Below are 23,401 nucleotides of genomic sequence, written 5' to 3'. Positions count from 1 at the left end.
TTCATTCTCCTCCAGCGGGAAGTGACGGCAGCGGGTGCTGGCAGCGTAGCGCCCCGCGGGAGGGCAGCGAGATGCTGTGTGCATTTCCCAAGTCAAGCCTTGAACATCAAAGTGATAAGGGAAGGAGAAGCTCTTGATTCCCCCACCTCGGAATACTCTGGGAGTGAAGTGCAGCCACGGTGTTAGTCTGGTTTTCTCAGTTGCCTCTTTTATGGCTCCCTTGTTTGTCTGAGCTCCTGGTCTAATGGATTTGACAAGAGACTGAGTCATGATTTCTGGGTTCTCTGCCAGGAGACCTTTATACAAATCAAGTTACCAGAGGCTTTGGTGCCCTTCATTAACTTGGGATAAGGCATCTCACAAGGAGGTACTGAAGCTTAACGTTTAAGGTGGTGTCAGCTGAGACTGAAGTATGCTGGAGGAAAATGTTACAGGCTTCAAACTGAAGCCTAAACAATTTAAAAGAAAGACTGTTGGGAGTTTTACAGCTGTCCTCATGTTCCTGCTGTGGGTTTGGTTGTACTTAGCCATTTTTGTGCTGCTCTCTTCGTACAAGGCATAAAGATGGAGCAACGTCTACAGGATATCCTGCTGGACGGATAGTAAAGCCTAAGATGCTTTATTCTGGCTGTTGCTTCTTTGGTTGCTTCTTTTAAACTATTATGTTTATAATAGTTTAAAATAACTTTTGGCAGTAGCATGACTTTCCTTGATTTGCTGAATGGCTTAAGTGAAACCCTTCGGTACATCCCGACAGCAGGACCGTGTGCGCCGCTTGCCAACTGATTCCTTTTCGTTCAACTCATGCTTTTGATCTTGCTGGAAACCACTGCCCCTACAATAAAGACCCTTGTATTGCAGGGCACAGGACAGCTGTACTTCCTGCCCTTTGTCTCCTTTGTCACATTTTTCTTCTCTAGCAATTGCTGACACCAGCTTCCTGATGGGAGAGGTGAGAGAGCCAGCCACCCCGACAGGTACACACTGGCCAAGAATTTCTGTACAATTTATGATCTATCTCCCTTGTTATTTTTTACTGCTCCACCAAGTTCCTAAAAACTAGCTTTGAAAATGTTGCATTTTGTCATTATAGGGCAGATACTAAAGGAAACTAAGCTTGCTGTGGTACATTATCCAAAAGCAATCAAAACACTGATTTCTCTATTTCCTTGACAGAGAGATTAATGTTTGAAATGTGTTTTGTGTAATGTGTTTGACAGTCATCTCTGCAACACATTTAATCTGGACAGGGAGTTTTAAAACCTCTTTGCGTTTTTGCGAAGACCTTGTGGGGAAGACTCAGGAGTGACTTTCACTACTGAGTGGAGCTTTATATGAGCATCCCAGTCCTTGGTCCAGTCCTGACACCATTGGTTTATGCCTTCAATGGGCTGCATAGTCCAAGCAGCAGATATTTATCTTGGGTCATATGAAATCTTTGGCTGTAACTCTAGGGATTGTCAATATTTTGTGAGGGATGGTTTCACCATGAGTAGAATGTGGCAGAAATCCCTCCTGCTTCAGCCCTTACCCCCTTTTTGCACAGCTTGGAGAAGCTGAATATAATTCTTTCCCGCTGACTATATTGCTAGTAATGGGTCGGGTTTGAAATGGGCTGCAGGTCGGGCAATAAATAAGCTTAAAGCAGAGTAAAAGTGATCATAGCTGAATCCAAGCAGTAGTTAATGATTAGCCTTTGATACAGATAATGATATGCGTTCTGCTTGTCAGCAGTATCTGAAAGTTTAGAAACTTTGATCTGTCTCAGACGTGTTGCCTGTTTGGAGAAGGCTGCTCTCCTGGAGGCAGCAGATGGAAAACCCATCTCTGCAATAGTAAGTACTCAGCTTATTTTAGCTCTGAATCGTTTCTGCTTTGGATTAAGAGCTCTGTGGCAGGCCAAGGGTTTGAAAGCTGGAAGAAAAAGGCAGTGTCTGAAGCTTTTTCCCAGAGTGCTTTATAGTCACTTATAACTAAAATAAAAAATCTCTTGATCGCTATTTGTTCTAGCTTTCTGTGCCCTAGAGGTAATCCTGTCAGAAGAGAGTCATGAGGCCAAGGCTCTTCCAAAGGCAAGTTCCTTCCCAGAGAATGGCTTGATTTGATTGCCTTTTCCTCCTTCTTGATACCGCAGGAGACGTTCTCCCTTGCTGAGCTGTCAAAGAGGGAAGGTGGGATTGTATTTTTACATTTCCAAAAGTTAAAATGTAGAGTGCTCTGTTCTATGGACTAGGACTCGGAATTTGTGCTCCAAACTCTTACAAGTATTTGTGTTACTACCTGGAAGTTATTATATGTAGGAAAGTGCTACTGGTAATATATATTCTGTCTTACCCATTTGCCAAAACAGAGATGGATTTCCTGGGCTTAATTAAAACCACAGTGGAGTGGATTTTGTTGCTGATGACCAATGTCCTACCTCACATTTTGCTCAGAAACAGCTTCGGTCTTCTCAACAGGTGTTTTGAACAATTGAAGCACAAAAGAATTTGATTCTTGGCTGTGGTATAACAAGCTTTTGTTTTGAGGGAGAACCACAGGTGGTGATGCAAAGTGAAACGAACACGCATTCATTTCCCTTCCACAAGCAGGGGAAATATAAGTATTTTTCTAAAAGTCAGTCCTGCAAACTATGAGGTCTTTAGTGAGAAGCCTACATTTAAAAGGTGATCCTGACACACCAGAGCAGGAGTTGGAGGTCTCAGCGTATTCCTGTAGGAGCTGACATCAACAATGGGCGGCTCTTGTAGCAATGTCTGGCATGGGCTGGAAGGTGGATGCTCCAGGGATGGGTAGTGGTTGGGTGGCTCCTTAGAGTGCTGCGTCTGCACATGGACATGCATCTAAGGAGTAACTGTAGACAAACGACTACTTAAATATGAAAAGAAAGGAGTGAAGTGTGCTCCTGGGATTGTTATTCAAGAAAGCTTTCACATGTGGTGGAAGCTAATGAAGGTGTTTCTCTGTGATGAGTGTGTGGCAGTACCGGAGGTGGAAAAATGTGTATGAATTGCTTAAACCAATACTTCTCATATCATAGAATAATAGAATGGTTTAGGTTGCAAGGGCCCTTAAAGCCCATCCAGTGCCACCTCCTGCCCTGGGCAGGGACACCTCCCACCAGACCAGGTTGCTCCAAGCCCCCTCCAACCTGGCCTTGAACCCCTCCAGGGATGGGGCAGCCACAGCTTCTCGGGGCAACCTGGGCCAGGCTCTCACCACCCTCACAGCAAAGAAGTTCTTCCCCACATCTCAGCTCAATCTCGCCTCTTTCAGTGTCAAACCTTTCCCCCTCATCCTATTACTCCCCTCCCTGATCCAGAGTCCCTCCCCATCTCTCCTGGAGCCCCTTGAGGGACTGGAAGGGGCTCTAAGGTCTCCCCGGAGCCTTCTCTTCTCCAGGCTGAACCCCCCCAACTCTCTCAGCCTGTCCCCACAGCAGAGGGGCTCCAGCCCTCCCAGCATCTCCGGGGCCCCCTCTGGCCCTGCTCCAACAGGTCCATGTCCTTACTTTTGAGGGCTCCAGGTGGGACCTCACGAGAGCAGAGTAGATCATATGTGTGGAAAGGATTCCTAAAAATTAATAAGGAGTTCTGAAGGGTGGTTTTTTTTGTATAGATTCTCAAAATATACCTGGAAGCCAATTCAAAACTTCTACAAATGTTGCCTTTTCCAGCCTAAGTCTGATTATGATGATGAAAAACAGCCAGAGGGGAAAAAATGAGCTTCTTTTCTGTGTGCAGGTTTGTGTCCATGGTTAGGTTATTATCAGCTGATCCATTAACTTAAAGCTGCCTTTGTTACCACTTTGCTGCAGTGCCTCAGGCATTGCTCGAGCTCACTGGAGGGAAGATCCCTCTGCCAAAGGATTCACAGGATGTTAAAGAACAGGAGCTTTTTAGTTCAACTACGGGATCTATAGCTGGTTCTGTAGATGGTGGCCTTGCTGTCAGAGTGCACAACAGCTCTCCCTCTGGGAGAACGGGTAAGTCCTTGGTGTGTCCAGGTTATCAAACTACATGTGCAGTTGTCATAGAACCGTAGGATGGTTTGGGTTGGAAGGGACCTTAAAGACCATCCAGTGCCACCCCCTGCCCTGGGCAGGGACACCTCCCACCACACCAGGTTGCTCCAAGCCCCCTCCAACCTGGCCTTGAACCCCTCCAGGGATGGGGCAGCCACAGCTTCTCTGGGCAACCTGGGCCAGGCTCTCACCACCCTCACAGCAAAGAATTCCTTCCCCACATCTCATCTCAATCTCCCCTCTTTCAGTTTAGAGCCGTTCCCCCTTGTCCTACTGCTCAGGGGGTGCTGACTGGGCAACCTGCTTGAGCAGGGAAGCTAGACCAGATGATCTCAGGAGGTCTCCTAAACCTCCTGGTGGTTCTGTGGGTGGTTCTGGGACTGAAAATCTTCACCGCAATCCTTCTGCGGTGACTTGTGGAACAAGGACAAGTAGGGTAAGATCTGGGAATCTTCTGTGAGTCTTCTGAATCATCTGTGTTGGTGGACTTTACGCTCCCTTTTACAAGGCCTGTAATAAACCAATGCCATCCATTTTATCACTCTCAGCATTAGCTTTATCTGCACGGGGCAAAGGTATTTATGGTGGGGCTCGATAGCATCTGTAATCTTGCACCTGTATTAAAGGCCAGGTAATGCACTTTTAGGGCCATTGAGTAACATTGACATTTTTGCAGCTGAGGAAACTTCTGCTTGCTTACTTGGGAATTCACTTGCTGACTCCTGGTTTCAATTTGTGTCTCCTAAGATTATTTTACAGTCCTACAAGGCTTAAGGCTAAAAGTCATCCTTTTAAATAAATCTGGTCTAAGGTGTTTATACTGTTCAGCCTGGTGTGTGTCCTTCCCACCTCAGCAAACCACGTAGCGATGGTTTACCAGGTGTTAACTTGCCAGTAGTACCTTGTCTTGCATCCTGACGTATCTCAGGTTCCTTAGAGATCACCAGCTTCTGCACGTGGCCACCGAATGGTCACAGCCACCACCACAGCTCCTTACCCTCTGGACAGAGATGCCCTTTCCCTGGGAGACAGGCTGGCTCCTTTTCAGACACACCAGGGCTGCGGGTGGGGTGAACCCGCAGGAACCCGGTTGCTGAATTAGTGAGCGTGATGGAGGACCGTGTGCACGGAAGGTTGTTTTTTTAATTCATTTTAAGATTTCATTATAAAAAAAAAAAAAGTCTATTGTAGGTAGATGAATGCATACTAGAAGCTGTTCTTGCTTAGAGCATATAAAATAGGAAGAGAAATTCTTCTCTAGGCCTGGGTTTCCTAAGGAAGCAGATGTTGTCTAATATGTCTTGCACAATATGGTTCCAAATACTAATTATTTTTTTTTAGATTAAAACGTTTTTTGAAGTGTATTGCAAGTCTCGGGACTCCATCCCCCTTGTTCCTCGCCGCGCGGTGAGGCAGCAGGCGGTTTCCTGCTCTCTGGCCCTGTGGATCCCATTTCCCTGCTCTCCATTCCGCTGCTCGGTTGTGTAACGTTCCAGCAGAAACCGCTGCCGAGGATAAGGAAGTGTATTTATTCAAGAAGTTACGTAATCTTGGAAAATTCGGGTCACGTGGCACTTCTTTTCTGTCTCCTCTGCCCTGATCTTGTCCTGTTCCTCCCCACCGGTCAGAAGGAGGGTTGGGCAGCTTTCTTCAGCTGACGAGTGAGCTCCAAGTGATTTTTAGCGAGAGGGTCCTCGTGTGATTTCGGACCGAAGGCCGCGCACGGTAAGCACCCCGCGCTCCGCTCAGCATCCCAGCAAGGCCTGGAACGCCACTGGGACTGAAGCCCTTCTGTCTTATCTCTGCTTAAACACAGCACTGGGAGGAAGGGGAGGCCTTCAGGTTTCTCCTCCCTGGATGCTGAAGACGGGGTATTTTGTGACATGGGGGCATAGCACTGTGTTACTGCTTCACACCCTTGATGAGCTGAGGGAGATGGAGCTGTGATAAAGCGCCCTGCCGGGCTGTGGTCCTGGGGTAATTGCTTCAGAAGCCTTTGACGTGCAGAGGGAGTGCTGAAGAGGTTCTTCTGTAGATGCCTTCTGGGAATTGCCTTTGATGGAAACTTGTTAGTACTAGCTCTCAGTTCAGGCTGGCGTTGGCTGTAATGAATTTTGGTGTCTGATGTGCTTTCGTAGGAGCCCTTTAGCCTGGGTGTTTTACAAGGAAATTGTTAACGTAGCATCCTCTGTCAGTTTTGGCGTCTCCAATGCCGTTTTCTCCAGATGAGTGCTTGAGTCAGCTCTGTATGGCATCTTCTCTGCTTTGGAGGCTGTGGGACGGTCACTCCTCAGGGCTTGCATACTTTGAGGTGCCTCAGTTCTCCTGTTCTCCAGGGATGACTGCCTCATCTGCCGAGAGAGAAAGGAGAACAATAAACAGTGCAGAGTAAATAGAGGCCAGTGGTGGAAGAAGTAAAGAAATGAAAACAGAGAGGGGGGAAATAACTGCACATGGACAGAACAGAAGAAATTGTGCTGGTGATGGGCTTGAGCATGGCAAGTGGCTTCTTCGAGCACACAAGTCTCAGGCCTGCTGCAGAACTCATCTGCTCTGGCTTTGGCACCCGATACAGCACTTGCATGTCCTTGTTTCCCGTGCCCAGTGAGAAGAGCTGGCTGCAGGTTGGTGCTGTTCTGTTGGAGCTGGAGCAGTAACGTGAAAAAGGGGAAAGTTTTGTGACGCTTGGAGATGAACAGGCAAACTTTGAACTACTGAAGAGATCCTAATCGCCTCAGTTGACATGTCTGTTCCTGGCCGCCTGCTTCTGGTCAGCGGGTGGGCGGCTCCGGGCCAAGCGAGCTGGGCTTTGTTCCCTGAACTGCACTCCTCATGCGCTCAGCTTAGAGCAGTCCCACCGTCTGGGGTTGTCAAAGAAGGCCAAGGGTGGAATGTGCTCAGATCCTTTGATCCCCCACTGGGGACTTCAGGTTGATTTGGGTTCACTCAGGTTGAAAATATGTGTGTTTCCTCAGGACCGCAGCAGGTTATTGCTGCTGTAAGAGAATACTTCATGTCACTTCTGACATCTGTTTCTCCAAAACTTGTTTGCTGGATCCTGCCTGGGTCTCCTTCACGTGGATGAGCCACGCACGCACAGTTCACTGCCTGTCCTCAGCCTCCTGACAGCTTTCAGCATCTATTTCACCCCAAAATACGAGCCATGCACGCACAGTTCACTGCCTGTCCTCAGCCTCCTGACAGCTTTCAGCATCTATTTCACCCCAGAATACCTCCCTTGAGCCACTCTTCTCTGGCAGATGTGCACTCAGCAGCATCTGCAAACCAGAGGAGCCCTAGGCTGCACTCTGTGAGCCTCTGCCCCGTGGTGTTCACAGGAGCTGCCAGGCCTAATTCCAGTCTCTTTCCCAGTATTGCACCCTTCCCACCATTTTGCATTTGTCAGGGCAAAGACCGTGTGGTATTTGCAACAGCATGAAGATGATCCTCAGGTGTACCCCCTGCTACATTCTGAGCCCAAAAGCGTATTGTGCCCCCGCAAAAATGTCTTCTCTTTCAGCAGGGTGAAGGGGATGGTAAGAAGCAGCTTGTTGGTGCTGTGCTGAAGGGATGGTGTTATTGTCTCATGTCCTGCCAAGAGATCAAAGGAAAAGGATCTGGAGCTCCTGCAGGATTGTAAACTCTCCATGGGCCAGCAATGGGCCCTTGTTGCCAAGAGGCCAATGGGATCTTGGGCTGCGTAGGGCAGAGTGTGGCCAGGAGGTGGAGGGAGGTCATTCTCCCCCTCTGCTCTGCACTGGGGAGGCCACAGCTGGAATCCTGCCTCCAGTTCTGGGCTCCCCAGTTCAAGAGAGACAGGGAACTGCTGGAGAGAGTCCAGCGTAGGGCACCAGAGAGGATGGAGGGATTGGAGCATCTCCCTGCTGAGGAAAGGCTGAGAGAGCTGGGGCTCTTGAGCCTGGAGAAGAGAAGGCTGAGGGGAGACCTTCTTCATGCTTCCAAGTGTCTAAAGGGTGGGTTGAGGGAGGATGGAGCCGGACTCTTTCCAGTGGTTCCCACTGACAGGACGAGGGGCAACGGGCACAAGCTGGACCATGGGAAGTTCCACTGCAATGTGAGGAAGAACTTGTTTGGGGTGAGGGTGGCAGAGCCCTGGCAGAGGCTGCCCAGGGAGGGTGTGGAGTCCCCTTCTCTGGAGATCTTCAGGCCCTGCCTGGATGCTCCTGAGTGCTGTGCTCTGGGCAGCCCTGCTTTGGCAGGGGAGTGGGACTGGATGGGCTCTAGAAAGTCCCTTCCAACTCTGACAATTCCCTGATTCTGTGATTCCAAGTGGGGCAGCCTGGAGAGCACGTGTGGGTAGTGATCCCAAGACTCGGCCCAACAGTTGGAGGCATGGAGCGGTCTCTAAGTTCTTTCAAAGGAAAACATAGTGTTCACTAGTCTGTGTGGGAATGTGTCCAGGATTCCAGGATTCTCTTGAAGGGAGTCTCTACCGGTTCCTGTGCTGATGTAGTTACTAGTCTGTGTGGGAATGTGTCCAGGATTCTCTTGAAGGTTCCTGTGCTGATGTAGTCCCCCCCCTGCACTGCTGACCTAGAATTTGGGAGAAAGAGACAAACTAAGGACTGTTGGCATTGGTTCTGTCACCTCGATGTGATCTGACTTGCTCTACTGAGAGGAGGGTTGAGAGGTGGCCAGCACTAATGGAGGAGCTGTTGTAAAAGGGGATAGGGATGGGGATAGGGATAGGGATAGGGATAGGGATAGGGATAGGGATAGGGATAGGGATAGGTTAGTTAAGTTGGCAGGGACCTACAACAACCATCTAGTCCAACTGCCAGGTTATAGCTTGATGGAGTCTGGGACCCTTTGTGAGGCAGCACAGGATCACTCTTGGATCTCGATGCAAAGCTTCCAGGTGCTTGAGCCTGGGCTGGACTTCTCCAGCAGCAATGAGGTTACAGCCAGGAGAACACTGGCAAGGACTCCTCCGTTTGCCACACTTCTCAGGAGTATCCTTCTTTTTTTGCTTTTCCAGCTCCTGTGGTTTCAGTGTGGCTGAGCAAAAAGCTTGTCTGGAGAGGAGTCTCTCTGTTCCTCAGCCTACCCATCTCACCGTTGTTTTCTCCACCTGTGCACATCTCTGGCCAGCATTTCTCAGCCTTTCCTCCGATGTCACCAGCCTTACAGTCCCAGGTTTTCTGCTCTGCAGGGTTGTTTTCTGCTGCCTTTCACTTCGTTGGGCCCGTCAGTAATGACATGGGCTGGCACGATGCTCCGCTTCGTGAAGTTCAGTGCATTGTCCTGTAAAGAACACTCTGTCCTAAGTTATATTTTTTTTTCTTGTTCAAAGATTTAGAGATTTCCTGAGGAGTCTGCAGAGGCTGGAAGGTTAGGAATGACCGTCCCCTTTTAGGGAAGCAGATCAAGCAGGGCCTTTAACAGAAGGTGACCAGACAAGTTTGCTATGAAAATAAACGCCCTCAAAGGGACGTGATTGTCGCCACGCTGAGAGGAAGAGCTCCAGCCCCTCCTCTGGTGATGGGCGTTGTGTGGGGTGAAGGCCACCAGCTTTGCCTGAGCTGTAGAGCTGAGCGTTGCTTCGGTTCAAAGCAAAGGACGTGACCTTAAGGGTTCATCCTTTATCAACTTCTTTTAATCTTCATTTTAATTAAAAGTTGATTAATGTATATAACTGTGCCGAGCTGCCAAATAATCTCGTGCAGCTCCAGGGAGCCCGTGTGAGCCAGCATCTCAACTGGAATCCAGAGCCTGAAACTGGACCACTTGGGGTTGTTTTGGCTCTGCCCGTGAGCGCGATGGGATGGGGCCGTGAGGAAGGTGCAGCCTGGTCTCGGGGACAGAGCAGCTCTATGGTGACAGGGACAAACGTGTGCTGGTACAAGTGGGGAATGTGGGAAAGAAACGCAAGGATTTGGTAAGAATAAAATAAGGAAACAGTGGCAGCCAGGAGCCCTGAAGGTTTGCAGCTCAGATAAGCGTGAGAAACCAGCAAAATTACTGCATTTGGCAGAGATCTTTGCAAAGAGCCACAGACTCCCTGGGAGTTCCCCCCGGTGCTGAGGAAGGGGCACGTACCCACAGAGCGTGATGGTTGGCCCCAGCCGGGGGATCTGGCCGCGCTGCAGAGGACCCGCCCTGAACCCTGGTGTGATCCTTCACCCCCAAACCCCGGGATGGCACGAGGCTTTGCTCCACTCTCCCCTCAAGTCCTGCCTCTAGGGTTTGTCAGGGTCGTCTTAAGAAAAGGTCTGTCTCAGTCTGGGCGAACACCATCAGTCCTGGGCACAGCTCATGAACAAGGGGACATTTCTGATGTGCCATGTCCTCTGCCAGCACGTTCAGCATCCACGGCCACGCTGTAGTAGTTCCAGCCCAGCATCCTGGATGGAGGTGATGACAGAGGATCAGTTCTCCTACGTTGGCTTTCTCCCCTGATGAAGAACTAACAGCCCTCTAGGTTATAGGATCATAGAATGGCAGAATGGTTAGAGTTGGAAGGGCCCGTAGAGATCATCTAGTTCCAGCCCTGGGCAGGGACACCTCCCACCAGCCCAGGTTGCTCCAAGCCCCATCCAGCCTGGCCTTGAGCCCCTCCAGGGATGGGGCAGCCACAGCTTCTCTGGGCAACCTATTCCAGTGCCTCACCACTCTCACAGGAAAGAATTTCTTCCTGGTATCTAATCTAAATCTCTCCTCTTCCAATTTAAAACCATTACCCCTTGTCCTGTCACTGCACTTCCTGACAAAGAGTCCCTCCCCAGCTCACATGGAGCTCCCTTCAGATATTGGAAGGGGCTCTAAGGTCTCTCCGGAGCCTTCTCCTCTCCAGGCTGAACAACCCCAGCTCTCTCAGCCTGTCAATTTTTAGAAGCCCATTAAAAGCCTGTTGTTTTTAAAAACCCATTCTTCTATTCTTACTGTGTATGATGGCTGCCCAACAGCTGGTCTTTACCTGCTGCCAGCTTGTCTACATCTCCATTCTCTTGTCCCTGCTGACTGCCTCCATCTCTGCGTGTCACAGTCTGCCCAGGCATCGTCCCACTTTGCATTTGAACACAAGATGCTGTCCGTAGCCCTGCTCAACTCTTATTTTTTGCCCACCATTCTCTACTCCCTGCACTCCACCCTCTGGCATCCCAAGCTGGACATCCTCCGGAGTACCCCTCTTCTTCCTTCAAGAGCTTCTGAAACCCATCCATATGACCAGCTCGGCTGTACCCCTTCCACGTACAGGTGGAAAGGACAATGTGCCCTCTGTCACACAGTGTGTGTTTTTCTGCTTGACTCTGCTGATCTGGCTTGAATGGATTTGCAGGCTTCTCCGGGCATGGACAAAACCCAGGAAATCCAAGCTAACACAGCCTGACAACCTGACCCTCAAAACATACTGGAGCACTTCTCCCGAGCCCTTCCCTTCTCTTCCTTGCTCTTTATCCAAACTTCTTCTGGTGTGTCGAGTTTTTAGGAAGCCTTAAACTTCTGGTAAAAGCTTTTGGTTGGGACTTCAAGGTGGTGACGCAGTCCCAGGCCAGGCCACACAGTTCTGCTGTGACCTTGCAAAACATGCCTTAAATTCTTAATATAGCACTAAGAGCTCCTCCTTCTTCGGGAGTTGTGCAAGGCAGAACCAGAGGTGTGTGGGGTCAGACGTGGCTGGGTCCCTCCCTGCACGTCCCAGTCCCAGCCTGGGGTTGTTGAAGCTGCTGGGGAGAGCTCCGAGGGAAGTTTTGGCTTTGGAGAACAAGAGTTTGTATCTGTAAAATACATGATATTACATGACTGAAGAATGCTCTGTCTGTTCCCTGTATCTTTAAAGCGTGTCTACGTAGCTTGACACAGGAGTTGCTGGTTACTCCTAGGGTATGAGCCAGTAGAATTGTCTGTCCCTCAGCTGTGCCTTTACCAGCTCTGGAGATCCCAGAGGAGTGACAGCAAGTCCACCCGTTTGGAAAGGAAGCAGTTAAAGTTGTCAAGTTTGCCAGGAAACTGAATAAACTAGAAGCTGTGCTGGAGTCTCAGCCCATTCAGTGGAGACCACAGTGGGAGGCAGTGAGCAGTGCTAACAGTGCTGTAGTGTCTGCAGACGCCCTGGTTCCCCTCCCACCTCCATTTACAGCACTTCTAAAAAAAAAAAAAAAAAAAAAAAAGGATTGGGCTTGAGACCACAAGCTCAGAGCCAGTGGAGCTCAAATGGTCTGCCAGCTGGGCTGCTGTAAGTAGAGCACCGACCACTTCTGGTTGCCTTTGCCATTACTCCTGTGTTTTATCTGTAGCATTCCTTTGTGTCACGCGGGACTGAGACGTACGTGATGTGCAAACGAGATCTTTGCCTTTCCAAATTGCTGCTTTTAATCTTTTTTTTTTTTTTTTTTTTTCCCCTTGGATTTCTCTCGGGAGTGTTCATTTTAATTCTCAGTAAATCTTACCAGGTCTTTTTCACTTTTTGTTCAGGAGAAGAGAGGGGACCCCTGGCCCTGCTGGTGCTACCGGAGGCGTTGGTGGAGAGATCTAGGTAAGGATCACCCCGGCTGTGGGAGACAGGAGCCAGCCCGTGGGCCACTGAGGCAAGCACCATCTCTGCTGGACAAGTGACTAGTGTAAAGGAGACTGAAGAGGTGTTTTTTAAGGCTCTGGTCCCTTTGGGCAGAGACAGGGGAATTAGTTTTATTTTTTGCTTTTCCAGAGCTGGCATGGGAAGGATGAGGCGCTGTTTGGAAGGGAAGAGTTGGCTGCTGGAATGGGCGTTGATTTAGGGCTCTGTTGTTAATCCTGTCAGACTTCTGATTTGGAAAGGGGCTTCATTCCTTTTGAATGTGACTTTAAGGAAGCTCTGTTTACACACCGTGTTTCAGACTGAGCTGATCTGTAAGGTACTTTTTGGGAGCTTGGCAGATCCTTCTCATAAACCTGTCCTGTTTCTGCGTGTCCTATGTCTCTGCATTAAAGGGTGTATCTCCCCTGGGTGTCTGGAAGGCTGTTTGCACAGGAAGCACTCTGGTTGACTGTGGACTGGCAGGATTCTGGATTAACTGTTTCCAGGGCAGAAGCAATAGGTTGGGAAACCGTTGTGGAGGTTATGTGTAACGGCAGTCGTCTTAGGGCTTAGACCTGCTTGAGAAGATGACTTTGTTTGGCATCTCACCAGATTCAGCTCATTTACCTGTTGCTCCTGCTGTGCACTGGCACAAGACACCTATTTTTCCTTCCCTTCCCTGTGACCTGGCGTTGCAAACGTGGCTTCCTTGTGTGTGTGAGATGAGGCGGCACTGGTTAAATATTAGTGGAGGGTGAAAGTAAGTCTTAATCCTGAACTTGGGCTGACAGTTTGTTGTTGTCAGATCCTGCTCCTGGCTGCAGATCTCCCTGGTTTGCCAGGCTGGCACGGCAGTGGAGGGATGGAAACCTCTGTCTGAACGGAGCCTCTCTGAGTGCTGAGGTTGGTCCCTCTCCAAGGTGATGCCTTAAAGAAAGAGAAGTCCTGTGTGCAGCTGAGTCTTGCTTAAGAATTTGAGGAGGTCGTGAAATGGAGGCTGTGGCTTCTCTGACCTGGGATGATGGGCACCAAGAGGGAAAGAAACAGGCCCTGGAGAGAATTTCCTCATTCCTCTCTCCTGTCCCACCCTGTTTGTTTTCCTATGCAGTAGGCTACTGCGGAGTACGAAAAACCCCTCTGTGTGTGTGTGTCCCTGGTTAACCGTGCAGCAGCGAGGCAGGTGCTCCATGAGGTCTGTGCCCTTCAGGGGTGGAAATGCTTCGAAACTCCTGATCCTGCTGCAGCCACAGCCCGTCCCAGCTCCCCTCTCCAGGGCGTGCTCAGGAATCACTCTGGTGCCTCTTTCTCTGCAAACATGTGGAGCCGACAGCAGTCGAGAGGTCAAGTCACCCATTCAGACAAAAATACCTGCTCCTGAAGTCCTGGGTTTGTACAAGACTAAACCTACTTAAAGAATTTGTGATAACAGAAACTGGTGTGTGGGGATTTTTTCCTCCAGGTGTGGAGTCAGACTTGTTAAAGACAGTGTCCTTCTTTTCATGAGGCGCACAGCCCCGTGGGAGTCAGCTTAAGAGTGAGCAAAAGCAAAGCAGAGATTTGCAGCTTGAAATATTACACAGCCATTAACCTGTTGCTGCGGCTGCCCTAGATACTGTTTTTCACCCCAAGGCATAGGGAGAGACCTCCTAAGTTGTAACTCAGAGGCTGATTGTACTGGGGTGTTCCATGGATATGATTTATTTTTAAACAGAAGTTCACCCACGTGTTGGTTACCTTTAGTAACACAAAAGACACCTGAGGTGGCTCAGTCTGGGTTATTTCCTCTTATGCTACTTAATCACAGAATCACAGAATCTTCTAGGTTGGAAGGGACCTTAAAGATCATCTTGTCCAACCGTCAACCTCACTGACAAAAATAGACACCCACACAACAAACAAGGAGCATCATCACTAAACCAGACCTCCCAGCACTACATCAACCCATCTTTTGAACACCTCCAGGGATGGTGCCTCAACCCCCTCCCTGGGCAGCCCATTCCAATGCCTGAGAACCCTTTCAGTGAAAAAATTGTTCCTAATATCCAGCCTGAACCTCCCCTGGCGCAACTTGAGGCCATTTCCTCTCGTCCTGTCGCCTGTGACTTGAGAAAAGAGACCGACCCCCACCTCTCTACACCCTCCTTTCAGGGAGTTGGAGAGAGCAATAAGGTCTCCCCTCAGCCTCCTCTTCTCCAGGCTGAATAACCCCAGCTCCCTCAGCCTCTCCTCATGAGACTTATTCTCCAGACCCCTCACCATCTTTGTCGCCCTTCTCTGGACCCGCTCCAGCCCCTCAATGTCTTTTTTATGGTAGGGGGCCCAAAATAATATCCCATCCTTTTCAGGATCTGATAAAATGCCTTTCAGTGTTGGGTAACTGCTGCAGGGGCTGGATTTGGTGTTGGAGCACGAGTCCAGCAGGGTGGGATGGAGCTACGCAGGTGAGCGTCCACCACGGCCCGAGACCCTGCCCGTCCACCCGCAGCCACTTGTGAACCCTCCACCTTCTCGTTTGTTCATACGCTGGAAATACCCAGAGAACACGTCCCCTGGTTCTCCCTTTCTGAAGACCAAGTGATGAAGACCAGATGATTAGTGAAAAGTTGGAGACAACCCAACCACGGAGGGAGTTTTTAATCTGGTAAAAAGCCAGGGCTTCTGTGGAGCGTGTTGGAACCTGCCGAGTTTGGCGGGAGCTTGAAATCCTAAAATGAATAACTAATGGAATTGGACAGTAGTCACTGGGGAGAATGTTGAAACCAAAGCAAAAGCAGTGTATGGACCAACTGGCAGAAGAAGAGGGAGGAGCCAAGATTCTGGCTGGGGGAGAGGGGAGGTTCTTACATTAGTTCTTTCCTCTTGCTTTGATCCCGTGGTGTACAGTACTTTGGCTCTTCTTCTTCCTTCCCTGCTGCTAGAGATGATTGGAAGTTTGTGCCTCTTGGCAACAGGATTCCTTTCCCAAGTGTTTGTATTTTGGGACTTCAGTTCAGCACTTGAGCATTGAATCTCTGGACCAGTGTAATCTTCAAAGCTACGCTATATGAAAACCACCCCATTTCTTCTTTGGTAATGCTTTCCTGGGCCAGGTGAGCGTCTTCTTGCATTAATCTCTCTTTTTTTTTCCTCCCCCGGACACTTTTCTGAGCTGTTTTTCTGGTCTTAATATTGAAGTACAAATCAGGGGCGGAGTGAGCTAAAACTATTAGCAGAAATACGGACAGGGAATACCTTCTGCTTTTAGGCAGTGCCATTAGATTATATTACAAGTTAACTTTCCAGGGGAGTTATTGTGAAGTTGTCTCATGCAATAAGAGGCTACAAACTTGACGGAGACACAGGAGATCCCTGAGCTGTGTGTCACTGGCGTAGCTTGTCCCAGGTGTCTTGGCTTCAGGTGCATTATTTCATTTCAGCGTTTGCCAGGTGTATTCATTCTTGTTCATTCTTGAGTTCTTTCCCAGCACTGCTGACTTGTTTCCTTCTCTTCCCCAAACCTTAAACTTCTCTTGTTGCTCTTTATATTTGAAGCCCGCAGTCTGTTGAGATCCCCCCCTGTCCCTGCTGCTCTGGCAGTCCTGTCCTGGGCCACCGGTGGCTCATGTCATAAGGTCACTGTCACCAACTGAACCAGCCCCACCATCAGCCTGTTGCCCTGTGGGGTTTTGTTTGCTGGTGCTGCTTTTGGTTCAGAAAGCTCTTTTAGAGTTTCATTTCCCCTTTCTAATCTAAATATATTCATGCCTATCCCTTCAAAAACCATACTGTCTTTTAGCTTAAAGAGGTTTTTTTTCCCAGTTTTAAACACTCCTGATGATTTATCTGGAATGAAGTATGTCTTCCCTCGTTTTTATTTTTTTTTAATGTTAATTTGACAAAGTGTCTGTACTCTGTTTTCTATTTTACTTGGTTTTGCTGGAGTGCTGGGCTAGACTGGGAGGACACACACTATTCCAGACAAGGTCTAGGACAGCAGTGTCACTGCTTGTGTCCCCTGCCCTGTGCTGGGGTGGCTTTGCCCGGCACACGCTGTCGGTTCAGGACTGACTGGTATTCCCAGGTTGTTTTCTCTCCTGTTGCTCTTTCCACCCGGGGACCTTTCATTTCACACCAGAAACTGTCCCAGGCTCCATCCCCAGTCCTGCTGGGGTGCAGAAGCCTTGTCCACATCTAACCACGAGGTGTATTTTTAACGTAGCGTGTCCAGACATACCTGATGGGCAGTAACCAGATTAGGGATTTGGACTGGCAGCCTTTTGAGTGTTTCTGTTGTTGTGTGTAACGTGATTAGAGGGGGGATGTGACAATGCAAAGCTCATGGAAATGAAATTGGGTTGCCTGTGGCTACTGCAGACCTTTGCCTGGTAATAGGTCTTGTACCACCTAACACAATTTCTTTGTTAAACATGTTCCCAATAAAATGCCTAACTGTCAATTAAGAGAAATATTGTAATCCCATCCTTTAGTATATGCAATTTAAAGTGGGGATTGAGATAATTTTGCCTCTTGCCTGACTGCAATTGAGGAGAGACTTAGGTTTTTTTCCTCTCAGAGATAAGAAATGTTCCCTTATGCTGAGAGCTTGTTCCCATGTGCTACCTCAATCAGATTAGGCTGCCGTTCTGGCAGGAGTGTTTGGGATGGTGCAGGCAGTGTGATGATGTAAAGCTCAGAGGGACACACCTCCTTTAAACTGCCCTGCTCACTCTGCTGCGTGTGCTCTGGAGTCAGTGCAGGACCAGGAGGATGCTCCAGAAGTTTATCCAGAGGCAGTAGTTCTCGGCGACTGAGGCTATTTCCTCCTGCAGTAGCAGCAGAGACACCAGATTCTGTTTAGAAAAGTGCTTTTCATTATTTGTTTCTTTGTTTTTCAGGGTGCCTCTTTTCTAGGTGCCTTTTTGAATACCTCTGTGGTGAAGATGTCTCACCCCATGAACAGCTCCATGTTGCCAGCCACTCATCCTCCTGAACATCAGCACTCAACGGCAGCCCCAGGACACGGGCATGGATCTGACATGATGATGATGGTGAGTGGAAAAGTCATAATTAACCAGAGAGCTTTTCCTTGTGTGTGGTTCAGAGTGACTTGTCATCTTAAAGACTAGGCTCTTGAGAATGAGAAGTTAAACTTCCTTTTGGAAGGTGCCAATCAGTTCAGTTAAAACACAGACCCCGTTGTGGCTCTCCTGGGATGAAGGAGTGGCATGAGGTGATGTGCAACAGGACATGTATTTCAGAGCTGGAGATCTTTGGCAAAATGGTCTTTCCTTGCAAAAACCTTTCTAGCAGCCAGCCTGGTGTCTGCTCTCTAGTCAGCTAAAGGCAGAAATGCAAAGTAAGCATTTACCTGCAAGAAATGATGGATGGAGTTCTCCAGGGCTGTTAGCGATAGCAAAAGCCTTAGCTGGCACCGAGAAGATTGCAGGCTATTATGATGGGTTGTGGTGACCTGCAGGTCACCAACCTCTGTGCCTTTTTCCTCGTGAACTTTTCAGTGCGTGCTGGGTTTGGGGAGGGAAGTGCTGGCAGGGCTGTGCCGCGTGGCGGTGAGGCTGTGTTGGTCCTGGACCCTGCTGCTCTCGCCAGCTTTGATGGAAACCAGTTGAGACTTGTGCACGCTGGCAGCGCTGGAGCTTTGCAGAGATCCTGGCCAGAGTTTCCCTGGAGATGACTGTAGGGATCTGTGTTTGTGTGTAGCCAGTTCTAAGGACTTTTTCAGCTTTTTCTCCCTTTTCTAAATGCTTTTGGAGTGAGTTTCACGTTAGTAAAATGTCACTCTTTATGGTTAAACTTTGGAAGGAGGGGAGAGAGTGTTCATTTCTGTCTGAAATGAGAATATACTCAGGAGTATATTTTGCAAACTTTCAGTTATGGTTTGCCTGCCAGCTCTGTGCCCCAAAGAAGGAATGGAGAATCACTGCTTCCACTTGTGTTGCAGACAGTATCGGAGCAGGAGAAGAGAGGACTAGGACAGACTTCCCTTTTGAGAGCATGGCCCAGTACAAAGCCCAGTGCTTTGGGCAGCCCAGCACTGGCACTGATGCCCTTGTGAAGTTCTTCATATAATCTAACAGCTTTTTGGCACTGTCTGATCCATTAATTCCTGTATATATGTCATTTCTTTACAAGCGGCAAATGCTCTTACCTTCCATGGAGAGTTGCTTTACCCTGCAACTAAAAACTGTGATTGTGATTTTGAATTAACTTGCTTTACCCTGCAACTAAAAACTGTGATTAATTGTGATTTTGAATTAATGTTGCACATAAAACTGCCAGGAAAGGAAGTAAATAAGCACCTTAGTCATTTTAATGTATGCCCGTTCCCATTCCTCCCTCCCACCAAATAACAGCCTGTGTTTCAGCTGTGGTTTATGGAACTGGGCTGCAACGCTCTTCGGTTTGTGCGGTTTTCGTTTGAAATGTAAAAATGTTAGGTTCATTAAAGAAATGGAAGTACCGTCTAAAAGACTTTTTTAAAGTAATTTCTGCTCTGGGTGTAATGAAATTAATCATCGTTCTGCTCTTCAGCAAATAACCTTAATTAAGCAATGAGGGGAGTTCAAAGGGGAGTTCCTGTAGCTTAGTGAGCACTTTACATGTGAAAAGCCTGAATGTGGCTGTGGCCAAGACGCGCTCAACCGCAGTGTGTTTGCCTGGATGGGAAGATGGTAGGAACTCCAGCTGCCCGGGGGATCACTGGTGTCTCCCCTTCCCACAGCATTCCCAAGGCAGGCTCAGGAGCCTGTGTTTTCACCCAGGGGAAGCTGCAGTCATGCTTTTTATATGTAATACTCCTTGTTGTGCCTGTATTTAGGCCTCTGTTTCCCATAGGAGCTTAGGAGGTTCTGTAGGGGACAGCAGTCTGCCTGCACGGTGCAGGAGGGGACCAGAGGACCGAGCTATACAAGCCCTCCCCAAGGTGGGGAGAAGAAAATGCCCTGGACCCCAGCCCCTGTGTAGTCCTGGGAACCCAAGGGTGAGCTCCACAGAGACATCGAAGAGCGATTGAAGGAGCTGGGAGTGCTTAGTTTGAGGAAGAGGAGGCTGAGGGGTGACCTCATCACTCTCTACAACTACTTGAAAGGACACTGTAGAGAGGTTGGTTGGTGCTGGTCTCTTCTCCCAGTTAATGAGTGATAGAACAAGAGGAAATGGCTTCAAGCTCCAACAGGGTAGGTTTAAACTGAACATTAGGAAAGAGTTTTTCAAAGAAAGAGTGGTCAGGCATTGGAACAGGCTGCCCAGGGAGGGGGTTGAGTCACCATCCCTGGATGTGTTCAAGAGTCGTTTAGATGTGGTGTTGGGGGATATGGTGTAGGGGAGAACTCTGTAGAGTAGGGGAGATGGTTGGACTCGATGGTCCCAAGGGTCTTTTCCAACCTGAATGATTCTATGATTCTATGATCCCGCACCCCTAATTCTGATGCAGAGGAGAAAAGCAGCTCCAAAAGCAAGGAGAGGGCACTTTTCCATAGCAGGTACCATGAAGACCAGTGCCTTCTGCCCAGGGCACTGCCCAAGAGCTGTGCACTAAAACTGGAACCCGAAGCACCTTTAGCCGTGTGTCGCTGGTGTGTGTTACACTAGAATTACTGAAGAGTTTCTTCGGGTCTGTCTGGTGGCCAACTGAGATGATCTAAGTTCTTGTAACAACACAAAAACCTTTGCTAAATCTTACAGTGAGCTCCATCTCAAGGTGAGCTATTCAGGCTCATCTTGATGTTCTTTGTTTTTGGGCAGGCAATGACTTTCCAGTTCAGCTATGAGAATGTGCCCTTGCTGTTTTCTGGACTTACAATCAATACTCCTGGAGGTTAGTAAAACTGTCTTGTCCAGTCCAAACAAAAAGTTCACAATTGATCAATGTTTCAGGAATTCCCTTGCTATTTGTGCCAAAAATATGCAGACCCACTGCATCGAGGCTGCTTAAAATGGCATCTGTGCGGTGAAAGAAAGAAATTTGTATAGTTTGAGAATTTACTGGTCTTATGAGCAAAAGTGATTGCTGGTTTCACCTCCCGGGTGAAATTCCAAGTTGTGGGTGGGTGAAATATTCACATCTGCCATCTGCAGCTGCGTGTGCTGTGCCCGGTGTGACGCGGTTGTTGAATCCCACCGTGTCTCTTCTGACCTGTTTTTTTGAAGCCAAAGTCTTCTACTCCACAGATCCAATGCTGTTTTCCTCTTTTGTCAGAAATGGCTGGTGCTTTTGTGGCTGTCTTCTTCCTGGCCATGTTTTATGAAGGCCTTAAGATTGCTCGAGAGTGTCTGCTCCGTAAATCCCAAGTCAGCATTCGCTACAACTCCATGCCCGTGCCGGGTCCCAACGGCACCATCTTGATGGAGACGCACAAAACCGTTGGGTAAGAATTTCCCTTCCTTCTAAAACAAAAAAGGCAAAAACTGGGACAGAAAGAAAACTTCATGCAGCCAGTGTTACTCTCTGCAAAGTATGTTGAGTCCGGACGGGGACACTGCTTGACACTGGAGGACACTGTGCTCGAGTCACTTGGTCACCTTTTAGGTTGGGGGATGAAAGGAGGAAAGCAGAAAGGGGACAGATAAGGTTGGTTTTTACCCCAGAGCAGAAACAAACACATTTGGGGACAGAGTTTGGGTGTTACAGCCAGCAACCCCGACAGAAAATCCTTAGGATCCTTCTGTTGACAGGTAGTCAAAGCCTTTTTACTCAGAAAAGAAACCGTTCTGCTTGAATGTGGGGGTAAAATAACCTTGTAGAAGTCTGTTTCTCAGCTAAAAGTGTCCTCCTCCCAGCAAGTACCACCCTTTCTTTGTTATCAGTCAGCCCTGTGGGGCAAAACACAGTTCCAAGCGAGAGCTGCACGCAGAAGTCTGTGTCCAGCCTGCTTTGTCACCTCCTCTGCCACTTCATCCCCACCTTGGCATCCTGGCAGCCCCAGAGCCAAGTTTTCTCTGGGGGGGGGATGTGCGTTTTCCCGGCTGTGTCTGGCGGGTGCTGACCCTTCTCTGGGCTTTGTGTTCTCAGACAGCAGATGCTGAGCTTCCCTCACCTCCTGCAGACTGTCCTGCACATCATCCAGGTCGTGGTCAGTTATTTCCTCATGCTGATCTTCATGACCTACAACGGGTACCTCTGCATAGCGGTGGCGGCGGGGGCCGGGACGGGCTATTTCTTCTTCAGCTGGAAGAAGGCAGTCGTCGTGGATATCACAGAGCACTGCCATTAACACCAGGTGCTGCCCAGAAGCCCCACTGCTCTCCTGAAGCGCAGCCGTCAACGAGGACTGGATCATTCCTAAGCTGAAAGAGAAATTAATATAAAGAAAATCAACTGGAGTTCACCACGAGTTCCTAACGGGGCCGTGGGGACGCGAGGAGCTGGGGGGGGCTGCTCCCCCTCGCTGCAGGCTGGCAGCAGGGCTGACTCTTGAGGGTCCCCGTGGTAGCCAAGAAGGCTAGGGTTTGCTTTATTCTTAGATTATGCCGTGATTGAAATTAGTTGGCTGACAGAAATGTAGAAATTATTCTTTTTTAAAAAAAAAAAATATTTTTAAATTGTAAACGCTTATCTACGAGGGTTTTATGAACAGTAGGTTGAAGATCAAAGTTGCCAATGGAGCCTACGTGTGTGAACAGCTACTTTAATTTTACTTTTTTTTTTTTCAAGATGTACATAATGCCGGGGGGAGGATACCTCCCGGATATTGTGGCTTTTGGGGCCAATGACACCTTCTGTTGCAGAAGGACTCAGCCTCCGAGGAAGACTTGGTGCTGCACATCAGACACGCTCAGCTGGGTCCTGGCAAGGGAGCTCCCTGACACGAGGACGTCACCGGGTGCTGCAGGGGGGCTGGGTGGCTCTGTCCCCCAGGCCCATCAGAGCACCATGACTGGTGTCAATCTGCTGCTGTCGCCAGCAGCTTCGCTCAGCTCCGAGTGGGAACGTTTGGCTTTGGCTGCTCTCGCTTCCCAATCCTGGAAATACACGGAGCAGACACAGGACAACAGCTGCGTATTCACAGGAGAGAAAAAAAGATTTTCAAGAAACCATCGAAACCGCGTTTACTTCATGTTGAATTGCACCTGGATGGAGCTAGAGCTAGACTTTTGGTTTGCTAAAACCAGTTCTGTAAATCAGGCAGGAGTTAAATAATGATTTCATGACACTAAAGGCTAAAATGTCTGAAGAGGGCATTCCTTGTTTAAGATAAAGGAAATAAAACAACTGTGATCCTGTAAAGGAGAGGTGTGGGGAAGAGAAGAAAGACAAGGTAGCAGCCTTTGGTCTCTTCTCAGGTGAAATTTGGAGTAGCTTGGGCTGATTAAAGAGTATTCCTGACCCAGATGACTCCTCTTTGTCTTAATAATCATGCTGTGACCATGTCAGCTTGAAGGTGCATGGATTGTCAGTGCCAGTGGTGGAGCACAGTCAAGAGCTTCCCGCTCGGTGCCGAGAGCTCCCCCTTTCACCCCAGGCCAGGCTGGGACCCGGGCAAAACCAGTGCCCTGCACGCCCAGAGCAGCTTTGGGTTTTCTAGGAAGCAGTTTTGGTTTAACGTTTCATTATTAAACTGCTTCATGTTGTAGGGAAGGCCGAGCAGGGGACCGTGCACAGCTGGAGGCTTCCTGCTGCCCAGGATGCCCAGTTTGTGCCAGTAACTGGCTGAAAGGGAAGACGGTGGCATTTTGAGAAGGGCGCTGAAAAACAAGCGTCGTGTTCAGAGTGGGACTGCTGGCTGGGACGTGCCACAAGGGCAGGGAATCCTTTGGAGCTGAAAGTAGCGTTTTTTCCTCCAGAGATGGTGCTGGCCACGCCGTTAGGGACAGCTGTGTAAGGAACCTGATCTCTGTGACAAGGAATTCCATTTCTTTAGCCC

General features: G+C 48.9%; 1 protein-coding gene across 2 annotated transcripts; it reads left to right on the top strand.

Moving 5' to 3' along the window:
- Positions 1-5,613: 5,613 nt before the first annotated feature.
- Positions 5,614-22,869, top strand: SLC31A1 (solute carrier family 31 (copper transporter), member 1). 2 transcript variants are annotated; one of them, XM_014952337.1, is made up of 6 exons: positions 5,614-5,749; positions 12,461-12,521; positions 17,417-17,569; positions 20,283-20,355; positions 20,737-20,905; positions 21,550-22,869. In XM_014952337.1, exons 3-6 carry the CDS (start codon positions 17,462-17,464, stop codon positions 21,749-21,751), a joined length of 552 nt encoding a protein of 183 aa, XP_014807823.1. In that variant the 5' UTR covers positions 5,614-5,749; positions 12,461-12,521; positions 17,417-17,461; the 3' UTR covers positions 21,752-22,869. The 2 variants fall into 2 exon arrangements, with proteins under 2 accessions (XP_014807823.1, XP_014807824.1); XM_014952338.1 differs by lacking the exon at positions 5,614-5,749 and adding an exon at positions 12,168-12,221.
- Positions 22,870-23,401: the final 532 nt, after the last annotated feature.

This window comes from Calidris pugnax, unplaced genomic scaffold (genome assembly GCF_001431845.1).
Source record: "Calidris pugnax isolate Ruff unplaced genomic scaffold, ASM143184v1 scaffold135, whole genome shotgun sequence".
Classification (NCBI taxonomy): domain Eukaryota; kingdom Metazoa; phylum Chordata; class Aves; order Charadriiformes; family Scolopacidae; genus Calidris; species Calidris pugnax.
The sequence above is the reverse complement of the archived record's forward strand: the minus strand, read 5'-3'. Positions and strand labels throughout refer to the sequence as shown.